The sequence below is a fragment of the Equus caballus genome, chromosome 15, assembly GCF_041296265.1.
Source record: "Equus caballus isolate H_3958 breed thoroughbred chromosome 15, TB-T2T, whole genome shotgun sequence".
Lineage (NCBI taxonomy): Eukaryota > Metazoa > Chordata > Mammalia > Perissodactyla > Equidae > Equus > Equus caballus.
In genome coordinates this window covers 25,757,466-25,772,583 of record NC_091698.1, presented here as the reverse complement: position 1 = coordinate 25,772,583, position 15,118 = coordinate 25,757,466, and the positions used below count along the sequence as shown (strand labels likewise).

At 36.0% G+C, this 15,118-nt stretch overlaps 1 protein-coding gene across 31 annotated transcripts in view; it reads right to left on the bottom strand.

The window, feature by feature from the left end:
- The window catches only part of TSGA10 (testis specific 10), a 121,916-nt gene that overhangs the window by 25,829 nt on the left and 80,969 nt on the right, over positions 1 to 15,118 (bottom strand). For all 31 annotated transcript variants that reach the window (XR_011425904.1, XM_070235028.1, XM_023618577.2 and 28 more), the window contains one exon: positions 12,263 to 12,448. Coding sequence is in view for 30 of the 31 variants with exons in the window: in XM_070235028.1 (XP_070091129.1) it covers positions 12,263 to 12,448 (186 nt within the window). In the remaining variant the exon portion in view is untranslated. The remainder of the gene's footprint in view (positions 1 to 12,262; positions 12,449 to 15,118) is intronic.

Here is a 15,118-nt window from a genome sequence, read left to right as displayed (position 1 = left end):
GGATTTAAAGGGAAAAACAAAAACGATTAGAAGAAAAGTGAAAAACATTCAACGAACCAAACAGAAGTTTTGGAGATGAAAATATAATCTTTGAAATAAGAATTTCACTGAATGGAATTAACAGATGAGCTATATCAGAAGAAAAGATCAGCAAATTTGAAGACACAAAAAAAGCAACAATGTAAAATAAAGCAAAACCAGGAAAAGACTGGGAAAAAATGTATAGAATCTTAACGATCTGTGGAACAATATTAAGAGGTCTAATATACTTTAAATTGGAGTTCCAAAAGAAAAGGGGGAGGCGAGAACAACAAATATTTGGAGAAATAATGGCCAAATATTTTCTGAATTTGGTGAAATTTATAATCTCAAGGAATCTTGAGTGTTATAAACACAAGGAAAACAACATCAATACCAACTGCTGGAAGTCCAATTGCTGGAAACCAGTGATAAAGAGAAAAACATTAAAAACAGCCAGAGTCAAAAAAGAAACATATTTAGAGAAATAAAGATGAGCTTGACCTCAGACTTCTCTCCAGAAACTACATAAGCCAGAATACAATGAAAAAACATTGCTAAAATGCTGAAAGAAAAAATACCTACCAACTTAGAATTCTATGTCCAGCAAAAATGTTCTTCATAAATGAAGGTGAAATAAACACTTTTTAAAACAAACAAGACCTGAGAGAATTTGATGCCAAGAGAACTGTGTTTGAAGAAATTTTTAAAGGAAATTATTCTAGCAAAAAGAGCAAGCTGGTGGACAAAAATTTGGATGCACCCAAAGGAATGAAGAGCATTAGAGATAGTAAATATGTGGGTGAAAGAAAAAAAGTCTTTCATTCACCTCATAGTCTTTAAAGATAACTGTTTAAAGTAAAAATAATAACAATGCACTATGGGGTTTACTATATATGTAGAAGTAAAATGTAAGAACAGTAGAATAAAGCATGGGAGGGAGGAAATAAAAGCATACTATGAGGTAATATATTATTTGAAGGTATGATCATTAAAATATGCATGGTTTATATTCTAGAACAATCAGTAAAAAAAAAAGTAATGATGTATAGTTTATATGACCACAACAGAGAGAGAGAATGGAATACTAAAAAATGCTCAATATAGACTGGTGACATCAGCATCATGGTGGAGTGAGCTCTTCCTTTAGTCTCTCCTCACTAAGATACAATGTAAAGGACATTCATAAATCAACAGAGGACATTCACACAACACAATAGACATGTGAGAGACTCCTACAACCATACAACTGAAGGTGGGGATGCTGGTCCCGCCTCCCCCCACCAGGAGGCAGTGGAAGGAGGTAAGGAGATCCTCCTCCCTCCTAAGCAGCAGCGATCTAGAGCTTGGGACCACATGCAGTGGGTGGCATGCAACACTGAGAGGAGAAGGGGAAAAAGGCAGCCATCCATGGGAACGCTTACACTCTTGGAGTTGCCTTCCAGCCTGTGGGAATGCTCTACATGGAGGCAGCTAAGCACTCACAGGGGTGTCCACAACAAACCTAGTAGCCCAGGCGGGCAGCCTGTGACTGCAGAGCAGGGGTGTGTGGGATCACGCACATGAGAGAAAGTGCCCCTCTCCCACCTCCCAGCTGGCACACCAGCTTGGCCAGTCAGCCAGAACAGGGGACCCCTGGCAGAGCACCTGTGCATACATGTGTAAAGCAGCACCGGATAGCAGGAAAATGCAGACAGGCCCTGTCGACACAGCTTCCAATAGAAAGGCACATCTGTCAGGGGTCGCAGGGGGCTCAGAAAACACAGTTCCTGCACTGCCCAGTGGTGGCAAGTGGAATCTGCAACCAGATACTAACACTATGCAACAGCAAAAGTCTACTCCATCAAATAGCATGGAGAGGTATATTAACATTCCAGACCTGAAGGAAAATGACAAGAACCCAGAAACCAATCCTTAAGTCACAGAAATTTATAATCTAAATGACAAAGAATTCAAAATAGTTATCATAAAGAAACTCAATAAGTTTACAAGAAAAGTCAGAAAGACAGTTCAACAATCTCAGGAATAAAATTAATGAACAGAGAGAATTCTTCACAAAAGGGATTGAAACTATAAAAAAAATCAGAAATGTTGGAGATGAAAAACACAATGGATGAGATAAAGAAAAATCTGAAGACCTTAAAAAATAGAGCTGATTCTATGGAGGACATAATCAGTAATTTAGAGTACAGAAATATAGAAATGCTGCAGATGGAGGAGGAGAGAGAACAAAGACTAAAAAGAAATGAAGGAACTCTCCAAGAAACATCCAACTCAATTAGGAAATGCAACATAAGGGTCATAGGTATTCCAGAAGGAGTAAAGAGGGAAAAATGATCAGAAGGCCTGTTCGAAGAAATAATAGCTGAGAACTTGCCAAACCTGGGGAAGCAGCTGGAATTACAAGTAAAAGAAACTAATAGAACTCCTAATCATATCAGTGTAAAAAGACCTTCTCCAAGGCATATATTAGTAGAACTGGCAAAAGTCAATGACGAATCAAAAATATTAAGGGCAGCAAGGCAGAAGAAAATAACCTACAAGGGAACCCCTATCAGCCTTTCATTGGATTTCTCAGCAGAAACCTTACAGACTAGGAGAGAGTGGAATGATATATTCAAAATTCTGACAGACAAAAACTTTCATCCAAGAATACTCTATCCAGTGAAACAATCCTTCAGATATGATGGAGAAATAAAAACTTTTCCAGATAAACAAAAGCTGAGGGAGTTCACTGCCACAAGACACTCCCCCCCCCCCCCCCCACACAGGAAATGATCAAGAAGGCCCTCATACCTGAAAAAAAAAAAAGCGTTTACAAAGCTTTGAGCAAGAAGATAGAAAGAGAAAATCAGAAAATGCAGCTCTCTATCAGAACAGGTTAGCAAACACTTAATTATAACATTAAAGATAAAGGGAAGGAAAGCATCAAAAATAACTGTAATCACTTCATTTTAATCACAAACTCACAAGACAAAGCAGAATAAGTTGTGACAACAATAACATGGAGAAGAGGAAAGGGATGGCATCTGCTTAGACTAAGGCAATAAGAGGCTATCAGAAAACGGATTATCTCATCTATGAGATCTTTTATACAAACCTCACAGTAACCACTAAACAAAAAATCAAAATAGAGACGCAAATGCCAAATAAAGAGAAATCAGAGAAAACCATCAAAGAGAAACACCAAACTGACCTGGTAGTCAGAAATACATGGGACGAGAAACAAGGGAAATATAGAACAACAGGAAAACAAGTGATAAAATGGCAGTATTAAGCCCTCATAAATCAATAATCACTCTAAATGTAAATGGATTGAATTCTCCAATCAAAAGACAGAGTGGCTTGATGGATTGAAAAACAAGACCCAACAACGTGCTGCCTCCCGGAAACACATCTCAGCTCTAAACACAAACATAGGCTCAGGGTGAAGAGAGAGAAGACAATACTTCAAACTAAGGGCAAACAGAAGAAAGCAGGAGTTGCCATACTTATACCAGACAAAGTAGACATCAAGATAAAAGAGGCAATGAGAGACAAAGAGGGGCAGTATATAATGATAAAAGGGACACTCCACCAAGAACATAACACATAAACATATATGTACCTAACACAGGAGCACCAAAGTACATAAAGCAACTATTAACACACCTAAAAGGAGAAATTAACAGCAACACAATAATAGTAGGGGACCTCACCATCCCACTAACATCAATGGATAGATCATCCAGACAGAAAGTCAACAAGTGGAATTGAATAAAAAACTAGACCAGATGGACTTAATAGATATATATATAGATCACTCCACCCAAAATCAGCAGGATACACATTCTTCTCAAATGCACTTGGAACATTCTCAAATACAGACCATATATTGGGAAACAAGGCAAATCTCAATAAATTTAAGAAGACTGAAATCATTTCAAGCATATTTTCCAACCATTAAGCTATGAAACTAGAAATCAACTACAAGAAAAAAGTGATAAATATGTGGAGAGTAAACAACATGCTACAGAACAACCAATGGATCAATGAAGAAATTAAAAGAAGAAATCAAAACATATCTGGAGACAAATGAAAACGAAAACATACCATAACAACTCATGGCATGCAGCAAAAAGGGTCCTAAGGGAGAAATCCATAGCAATACAGGCCCACTTTAACAAAGAAGAAAAATCTCAAATAAGCAATATTAAACTACACCTAAAAGAACTAGAGAAAGAAGAATAAACAAAGGCCAAAGTCAGTGGAAGGACGGAAATAATAAAAATTAGAGCAGAAACAAATGAAATAGAAACCAAAAAACAGTAGGAAGGATCAATGAAACTAAGAGCTGGTTCTTTGAGAAGATAAACAAAATTGACAAACCTTTAGCCAGACCCACTAAGAAAAAAAGAAAGAAGGCTCAAATAAATAAAATTAGAAATGAAAGAGGAGCAACAGATACCACAGAATACAAATGATTATAAGAGAATACTATGAAAAACTATATGCCAACAAATTGGACAACTAGATGAAATGGATAAATTCTCAGACTCATACCACCTCCCAAAACTGAATCAAGAAGAAGTAGAGAATCTGAATATACCAATACAAGAGAGTGAAACAGTAATCAAAATTCTCCCAAAAAACAAAAGTCCAGGACCAGACAGCTTCCCTAAAGAATTCTACCAAACATTCAAAGAAGATTTAATACTTATCCTTCTCAAACTATTCCAAGAAATTGAAGACAGAACACTTCCTAACTCATTCTATGAGGCCAACATCACCCTGATCCCAAAGCCAGACACAGACAACACAAAGGAAAATTATAGGCCAATATTGCTGATGAACATAGATGCAAAGATCCTCAACAAAATACTGGCAAACTGAATACAGCAATATTTTAAAAGGATCATACACTATGATCACATGAGATTATTCCAGAGATGCAGGGATGGTTTAATATCTGCAAAATCAACGTGATAAACCACATTAACAAAATGAAGAATAAAAATCACATGATCATCTCAACAGATGCTGAGAAAGCATTTGACGAGACACAGCATCCATTTATGATCAAAACTCTGAATAACATGGGTATAGAGAAGGAAAGTACCTCAACATAATAAAGGCCATATATGACAAACCCACAGCTAATATTCTCAATGGAGAAAAACTGAAAGCTATCCCTCTAAGAACAGGAGCCAGACAAGGATGCCCACTTTCACCACTCTTATTTAAGATAGTATTGGAAGTCCTAGCCAGAGCAATCAGGAAGGAAAAAGAAATAAAAGCGATCAAAATTGGAAAGGAAGAAGTGAAACTGTCACTATTTGCAGATGACAAGGCATTTTTTTTAAGCTTTCAGATGTACATTGTAATATATTCCAAATTCTGTGCAGATTACATCATGTTCACCACCCAAAAACTAATTATAATCCATCACCACACTTGTGAGCCTAATCACCCCTTTTGCCCTCCCTCCTCCCCACTTCCCCTATGGTAACCAGCAATCCAATCTCTGTTGCTATGTGTTTGTTTATTGTCATTTTTATCTTCCACTTATGAGTGAGATCATACAGTATTTGACTTTCTCCTTCTGACTTATTTCACTTAGCATAATACCCTCAAGGTCCATCCATGTTGTCGCAAATGGCTGGATTTCATCATTTCTTATGGCTGAGTAGTATTCCATTATGTATACATACCACATCTTCTTTATCCATTCGTCCCTTGATGGGCACCTAGGTTGCTTCCAAGTCTTGGCTATTGTGAATAATGCTGCAATGAACATAGGGGTGCATGTAACTCTACACATTTGTGTTTGCAAGTTCTTTGGATAAATACCCAGCAGTGGAACAGATGGATCATATGGTAGATCTATTCTTAATTTTCTGAGGATACTCCATACTGCTTTCCATAGTGGCTGCACCAGTTTGCACTCCCACCAGCAGTGTATGAGGGTTTGATTCTCTTAATATCCTCTCCAACACTTGTTTCCTGTCTTGTTAACTATAGCCATTCTGACTGGAATGAGGTGATACCTCATTGTACTTTTGATTTGCATTTCCCTGATAGCTAATGATGTTGAGTATCTTTTCATATGCCTGTTGGTCATCCATATATCTTCTTTGGAGAAATCTCTGTTCAGACCTTTTGCCTTTTTCTTAATTGGGTTGTTGGTTTTGTTGTTGTGGTGATGTGTGAGTTCTTTGTATATTTTGGATATTAACACCTTCTCTGATATATGGTTTGGAAATATCTTCTCCCATTTGTTAGGTTGTCTTTTCGTTTTGTTGATGGTTTCCTTTGCTGTGCAGAAGCTTTTTAGTTTGATGTAGTCCCATTTTTCTTTTGTTTCCCTTGCCCAGTCAGACATGATACTTGAAAATATGCTGCTAAGACCAATGTCAAAGAGTGTGCTACCTATGTTTTCTTCTAGAAGTTTCCTGGTTTCAAGTCTTACATTCAAGTCTTTAATCCATTTTGAGTTGATTTTTGTGCATGGTGTAAGGGCATGGTCTACTTTCGTTCTTTTGCATGTGGCTATCCAGTTTTCCCAACACCATTGACAATTTTATATATAGAAAACTCTAATGAAGCCACCAAAAAACTGTTAGAAATAATAAATGAATACTGTAAAGTTGCTGGATATAAAATAAACATGCAAAAATCAGTTGCATTTCTATACACTAACAACAAAGTAGCAGAAAAAGAAATTAAGGACACAGTCCCATTTCCAACTGCAAAAAAAAAAGAATAAAATATCTAGGAATAAGTCTAACCAAAGAGGTGAAAGATCTGTACACTGAGAACTAAAAAACACTGTTGAAAGAAATTGAAGAAGACACAAAGAAATGCAAAGATATTCCATGCTCTTGCAATAGAAGAATTAACATAGTCAAAATGTCCATACTTCTTGAAGCAATCTACTGTTTTAACGCAATCTCTATCAAAGTTCCAACAACATTTTCACAGAAATAGAACAAAGAATCCTAAAACCTATAGGGAACAACAAAAGACCTCGAATAACAAAAAGAATCCTGAAAAAAAAGAACAAAGCTGGAGGTGTCACACTCCCTGATTTCAAAATATACTACAAAACTACAGTAACCAAAACAGCATGGTACTGGCACAAAAACAGACACACAGATCAATGGAACAGAATCAAGAGCCCAGAAATAAACCCACACGTATATGGATAGCTAATTTTCAACAAGGGAGCCAAGAACATACAATGGAGAAAGGAAAGTCTCTTCAGTAAGTGGTGTTGAGGAAACTAGATAGCCACATGCAAATGAATGAAAGTAGACCGTTATCTTACACCATACACAAAAATTAACTCAAAATTGATTAAATATTTGAATGTAAGACTTGAAACCAGGAAACTTCTAGAAGAAAACATAGGCAGTACGCTCTTTGACATCGGTCTTAGTGACATATTTTCAAGCATAATGTCTGACTGAGAAAGGGAAACAATAGAAAAAATAAACAAATCGGACTACATAAAAAAGCTAAAAAGCTTCTACACAGCAAAGGAAACCATCAACAGGATGAAAAGACAACCTAACAATTGGGAGAAGATATTTTCAAACCATACATCTGATAAGGTGTTAATATCCAAAATATATAAAGAACTCATACATCTCAACAACAAAAAAACCAACAACCCAATTAAGAAATGTGCCAAAGATCTGAACAGAGATTTCTCCAAGGAAGATAGACAGATGGCCAATGGGCACATGAAAAGATGCTCAACATCATTAACTATCAGGCAAATGCAAATGAAAACTACAACGAGATATCATCTCACTCCGGTCAGAATGGCTATAATTAACAAGACAGGAAACAACAAGTTTTGGAGAGGATATGGAGAGAAGCGAATCCTTGTACAGTGCAGGTGGGAGTGCAAACTGGTGCAGCCACTATGGAAAGCAGTATGGAGTATCCTCAGAAAATTAAGAATAGATCTACCATATGATCCAGCTCTGCCACTGCTGGGTATTTATCCAAAGAACATGAAAACATGAATGCATAAAGATACATGCACCCCTATGTTCATTGCAGCATTATTCACAATAGCCAAGACTTGGAAGCAACCTAGGTGCCCCTCAAGGGACGAATGGATAAAGAAGATGTGGTATATATACACAATAGAATACTACTCAGTCATAAAGGATGAAATCTGGCCATTTGTGACAACATGGATCGACCCCGAGGGTACTATGCTAAGCAAAATAAGTCAGAAGGAGAAAGTCAAATACCGTATGATCTCACTCATAAGTAGAAGACAAAAACAACACAAACAATCACATAGAGACAGAGATTGGATTGGTGGTTACCCGAGGGGACGAGGGTAAGGAGAAAAGTGAAACACTATCACATGTGTATGGTGATGGATTGTAATCAGTCTTTGGATGGTGAACATGACGTAATCTACACAGAAATTGAAATATAATGATGTACACCTGAAATTTATACCATGTTATAAACCAATGTTACTGCAATAAAAAAAAATTCAGTTCTCAGAAAAAGAAGAAAAAGCAAAGAAAAAGGCAAATCAATGACTGGGAGAAAATATTCAAAAATACATATATCTGACAAAGGAACAACTAGGTCTTTGAAAAAATTCTTACAACATAATAACAACCACCTAATAAACATATGGGCAACACATTTGAACAGATACTTTACAGAGGAACATATATTATTGGTCATTACAAACGTGGAAAGCTGCTCAACATCATTAGTCATGAAGGAAATGCAAACTAAAACTACACCGTGATACAATCGATTAACAATACCATGTGTTGAGAAAGATGTAGAGCAACTGGAACTTTCATACAATGCAAGTGGAAGTATAAAGTGGCACAGTCAATTTCGGAAAAGAGTTTATCAGTTTCTTACAAACTTAAGCACACATCATATGATCTAGCAACTACACTCCTAATATTTATCCAAGAATAATGAAAACTTACGTGTACACAAAGACTTGCATACAATGTTCACAGCAATTTTATTCATGATGGCCAAAAACTAGAAACAATCTGTTATGGACTGAATTGTGTCCCTTCAAAATTCATATGTTGAAGCCCTAACCCCCAATGTGACCATACTTTGTGATAGGGCCTTTAAGGAGGTAATTAAATTTAATGAGATCATAACAATCAGGCCCTACTCCAACATGAATGACTGGTGTCCTTATAAGAAGAGAGAGACACACCAGGGATGCACATGCACAGAGGAAAGGCCTTGTGAGGACACAGCAATAAGGCGGCCATCTACGGACCAAGTTGAGAGCCCTCAGAAGAAAACAAACCTGCCAGCACCTTGATCTTGGACTTCCAGTCTCCAGAACTATGAGAAAATAAATTTATATTGATTAAGCCACCCAATCCATGGTATTTTGTTATGGCAGCCCTAGCAGACTATTACAAAAACTAAGTGTCCATCAACAGGTGAATAAAAAAATTGCGATATAGCTATACAAAGGAACACTACTCAATGAAATGAACTAATGATTCAACTAACATGCAACGACATGGATGAACTTCAAAATCATTATGCTAAGTAAAAGCAGCCAAGACACAAATGAGTACTTAATGTATAATTCCATTTATATAAAATTCTAGAGAAAGCAAATCAGTAGTTGCCTAGGAATTGGGATGGACTGACTGCAAAAGGACTTGAGGGAATGTTAAGAAAGTGATAGAATGTTCTATAACTTGATTATAGTCATGGCTGTGCAAGTGTATTTATTTGTCAAAACTTATAGAATCACACACTTAAAATGAGTCCTTTTTATTGCATGTAAATTATACTTGAATACAGTAGGTTAAAAATTGTATATACCAGCAGTTTGTAAACAATAAACAAGCAAACTAAATAGCTATGTTAATATATAAAAAACACTTTTAAGCAAAAAGTCTTATTCAAGTGAGTCATTACACAAAGACAGAACATTTTCATCAGAAATATATAAAATACTGAACTGGTATGAAACTAATAATAGTCTCAAAAATAAAGCAAAAACTGAGAAAATCATTTGGAGTAAAACAGACAAATCCACAATTATTGAGGAGAATCTTAACACATTTCTTTCAGTAACTGAAATATCAAGAATCAAATTTAGTAAGGATTTATAAGAATTGAATGACACTATTAACAAGCCTAACCACATATACATATATATAATTTATAACAAATATATACCCAACAATAATTGAATGCACATGCTTTTAAAGCTCATTTGAAGTATTATCAAATGTTGTGTACCCTGTCACTAAGCAAGTCTTAACAGATACCAAAAGAATATCATATAAGCCATTTTACCTGATTGTTATAACAAATTAGAAATAAAAAACAGAATAATGACCTTAAGTCCTCTGTACATTGGAAATTTAAAAAATAACTTCAGTGATGAAAAATAAATCAGAATTGAATTAGGCAATATTTAAAAGCGAATAGCAATAAAAGCATTATGTCAAAACTTGTGGGATGCAGCCAAAGAAATATTTAGAGAGAAATTTCCAGTCTTAAGCATATAAAAGAAGAAATATGTTAAATGATGGAATGTGACAAATTTATTCTAAAATTCATTTGAGATAATTTAATATGGGCAAAGTATAGTCAAAACAATTCTGGGGAACATTAATCCTCCAAAATATCAAGACTTAAGATAAAACTATGGAAGCTCCAAGAGTGTATTGTTGGCAAGCAGATATACATAAACAGACCAATGGAGCAGAATGTATTGAAACTTATCTTTATGACAAAGAAGACATAATTCAGTGAAGAAAGGATGATACATATCCATTCACAGAAATATAAAATTATATCTCTATTGCAAACTATACACAAAGTCTATCTCAAGTGGATTAAAGATCTAAATGTGAAAAGCAAAATTTCACATACTTTTAGAATTTTAGAAGAACTTTTAAATGAAAATATAAGAAAATGTCTTCCCAGTCTTGGGTAGTAAAGGATTTGTTAAAGAAGACATAAAGCATAAACAATATGGGAAAGATTGACAATAATTCTGACAGCATCAAAATTTAAAACTTCTGTTTATATTGCAAGCACAGGGAAAAGACAAGCCACAGACAAGGAGATGGTAACTGTAACATCTTTAAAAGAATTATCATTAAGAAAAAATAGATAATTATAAATTATATATAATAGATAATTCCTATAAATCAATATGAAAAAGATAACCTAATACAAAAACGGGCAAAGTTTACAAAACCTCGTTCAAGAGAAAATTCATAGAAGAGGAATCCTGATCGGCCAAGAAACATGAAAAGATCCTCAATTTCATTTGCAATCAAGGAAACACAAAACAAAAAGTATGGAAAAAATTTTAAAGTCTGATAATATCAAAATTGATTAGTATTTGAGAAAATAACTCCATGATATCTGGTGGAAGAGTAAAATTTTAGAGAGCAATTTGACAACACTTAAAGGAATTAAAATTGCACACATCTTGGATCTAGTTATTCTATTTCCAGGCGTAAACCTAGAGAAATATATACCCAAGGGGAACTGTGAAAGGATGTTTGTTGCAGCGTTTCATTATAGAAAAAGTGAAGACAATTAAATTTCCTTTAATATGGGGATGAATTTTTAAAATAAAATACTTATAAAATGAATATAGATGCAACTATTTAGATGTACACTATATGTATCAAAATAAATTTCAAAATTATGATATTAAACAAAAAAGACAAGGTGCCAATGGACATCTACAGTATATTATCACAAACAAAACACACAAAACAACATTATACATCATTTGTGGGTAATAAATATGTAGAAAAAGTATAAACATATGCAAAAGAGTTATACAACTGTCATGAAAGTTACACACACCAATCATTAGAGAAGGTGGAGGAGAAAGGATGAGGAACGACATCGGTAATGTTTTCTTTCTTTAAATAAAGACAGACTTTAAGCAAATATGGCACAATGTTAGCATCCTTAAACCTGAGAGGTGGGTATATGTGTCTTTTATATTACTTTTTTGGGTACTCATTTGGTATGTTTGAAATAATTCCTAATTTTAAAAGATGCTAAAGATTATTCTAGTTGTAGGGTAGGTAACAGATTAGAGGAGAATCAGAGTGGGTATAAGGAAAACAGCAGGTTACAATTCATGGTATATTTAAATAATTTAAGTGTTCGTATATTTAATTTATGGAAAGTCAAACAAGACTCTCTTAAAAATGATGCAGGATGTACTACAAGCATATTTTCCCAAACTTACCTGCTCAAGTTCTCTATTGAGGGCATCTATTTTTTCTTTTAATCTATTACCCTCTGCCTCAGCAGTGATAAGTTCTAATTTGAGGGTATCGTTATCTGCCTCTGCTTGACGGGCCTTATTTTCCCAGTTTTCAGCATCTTCATTGGCTTTTCGGAGTTGTTCGATCATTTGCCGGTTCTCAGATTCCTGAAAAGTAAATCTTAAGAATTACTTTAAAAGATGTAAAACATTCAACATACAATGCAAATTAAACATCATTTGCCAAGTCACTAGGGATTTACTTGCCACGAGGATCATTTATTTGCAACATAACCTCGAGGAATCCTATCTATACTCCCAATTTAGAAAATTGGTTATTCTGTAATTAACAAAAGGGAGTGGGACCAGGATCTGCCTTGGCTCCTGAGTCTTATTCATCTAGTAAAGTTAAGTTGCTTCCTCTTATCTGCAGGACCTGGATAAATATGTTCTTATATTTGCTTTAATTCAAACAAAATCCTTCATTGCCTCCTTTTCCCATATGTCTGCTTATTGACTACTTGCTGGTCTGGTTTCTGAGCTTCTGCCTTGGCCTGACTTTTTCTATCTGTGTATTCTCTTGCTCCTGACCATTTTTCTGGGTTGTATGGGCTACAGAGCTTGCATATCTTAAGTGTCAACTTCTGATAATTCTCTTGGTTTGGCCCATTTCCTGTCTGGTTCCTGCCTTTCATACATAACCCCAGCCTTAATTTTCTTGATCATGGACTGCTCTGTGATTCACTCTTGCCTGCTGTTCTAATAACTTTCCTGAAATTGCTCAGAAGTAAAATATCAAATCCATGCCAATAAACACTATTCACAAATATACATTCATGTATATATTGGGCATACAATATAGAACCGCATTTTTAAAACCTTAAAAGTTCTGGGGGCCAGCCCAGTGGCACAGCGGTTAAGTTCACACGTTCCGCTTCTCAGCAGCCTGGGGTTCACCCGTTCGGATCCCGGGTGCGGACATGGCACTGCTTGGCACGCCATGCTGTGGTAGGCGTCCCACATATAAAGTGGAGGAAGATGGGCACAGATGTTAGCTCAGGGCCAGGCTTCCTCAGCAAAAAAGAGGAAGACTCGCAGTAGTTAGCTCAGGGCTAATCTTCCTCAAAAAAAAAAAAAGTTCAATCATGACAGATTGACTAAAGTAGGATCCTATTTGTAGAGGAAAACAACTAGCTCCACAAACAATATATTATATAGAGTAATCATTATGAAGCTGTTTTTAAAGATTTTATCTTTTTTCCTTTTTCTCCCCAAAGTCCCCGGGTACATAGTTGTATATTCTTCGTTGTGGGTCCTTCTAGTTGTGGCATGTGGGACGCTGCCTCAGCGTGGCTTGATGAGCAGTGCCATGTCCGCACCCAGGATTCGAACTAACGAAACACTGGGCCGCCTGCAGCGGAACACGTGAACTTAACCACTCGGCCACAGGGCCAGCCCCATGAAGCTGTTTTTAAAAACATATTTTAGTACTATGGTTAGGTCAACTCATTCTAAAAAGTCATTCATAATTTTGGTAATTAATTTAAAAAGGCAGTAGATATCTTTCTCTCCTACCTGTTAATAAACAGTGAATTCCCCTATAAGAAACACTTGGTTAAATAAAATGACCCAACTGCAATAAACAACATCTTACCCTATAATACTTTTAAATCAGATTTAAGTTCTCACAAATATGATAAATCATGAGACTGGCTGAAATTCAGTTAATGTCGCCACCTCGTGGTCTGGTTTTACTTTGACCAATGTGAAAGATCTTTGCCAAGTCTGTTAACAAGTTAACATACTAAACTACTGTAATTGCTTTCAAGATGCAGATAGTCCAAATGTGCAGTAGGAATCTAATGTGTGTTTTCCATTATTGTACTAAAAATAACAGTTGAATACAGACTATGTACTTGGGAGGTACATGGTGCAATATACATAAAAGGAATTTTACTCACATTGATCTTTACCCTCTTTAACTTTCTGTAGCACTTACCGTCTACGTCATTCTCCTAAAACTACCTTACAGCTTCACGTAGTTAGGTGAGGATGTACAGCCTCCCCAATAACACCTTAGATTTCTCAAAGATAGGAACCGTTTTTTATATTAAACTTAGTTTTCTGACTAAGATAGGTACCACTTTTTATATTATATTTAATTTTCTGACTAGGTAATAATGTGGCTCAAAGTTTACGCAGTAAAAAAAGAATTGCCATAAAATGTCTCTCCTGTCCTCCCACCACCTAGTTAGTGCCTCTCCCTCTTGGCAACCAGAAACCATATTTCACCCTTTATTGTATCCGCCCAAAGCAGCTAGAGCAGTGGGAGGCCCAAGAGAGGCAATATTATAAAAAAGTGAAACTGTTCTTTGCTATTCTCCAATTCCCTCTTTCAAGACCTCTTTACCTCTTTCTGGTGCTACCCTCACCCCTGCACCCCACAGCTCCTTCTGGTGATCCACTGGGCCCATTACAACACGTCCCCGCGGCAAAAGCTGCAGCCTCAGCTGGAATCCTTTGCACTTCTTGACTGAATCATGGATACAGCCTCACCTAATTGCTCTCCGCCTTCTAATTTTGTTATCCTTTTGATTTATTCTTCCCAACATCTCCATAACGATCTCTCTAAAAGGTAAATTTTCAAATAACTTCTGTGTTTATGTGGTATGTGTTATGTTGTTTTGCGTTCATGTTCTGTGTTTACATTGTTTATGTTGAACTGAAAATACAGTTCAAACAAGTCCTTCTTACCTCTCTATTACTCACCTGTGCACTCCACTCTAGCTACAGGACCTACTTTTTCCCCCTTATACCTTTGCTCATGTTGTCCCTACT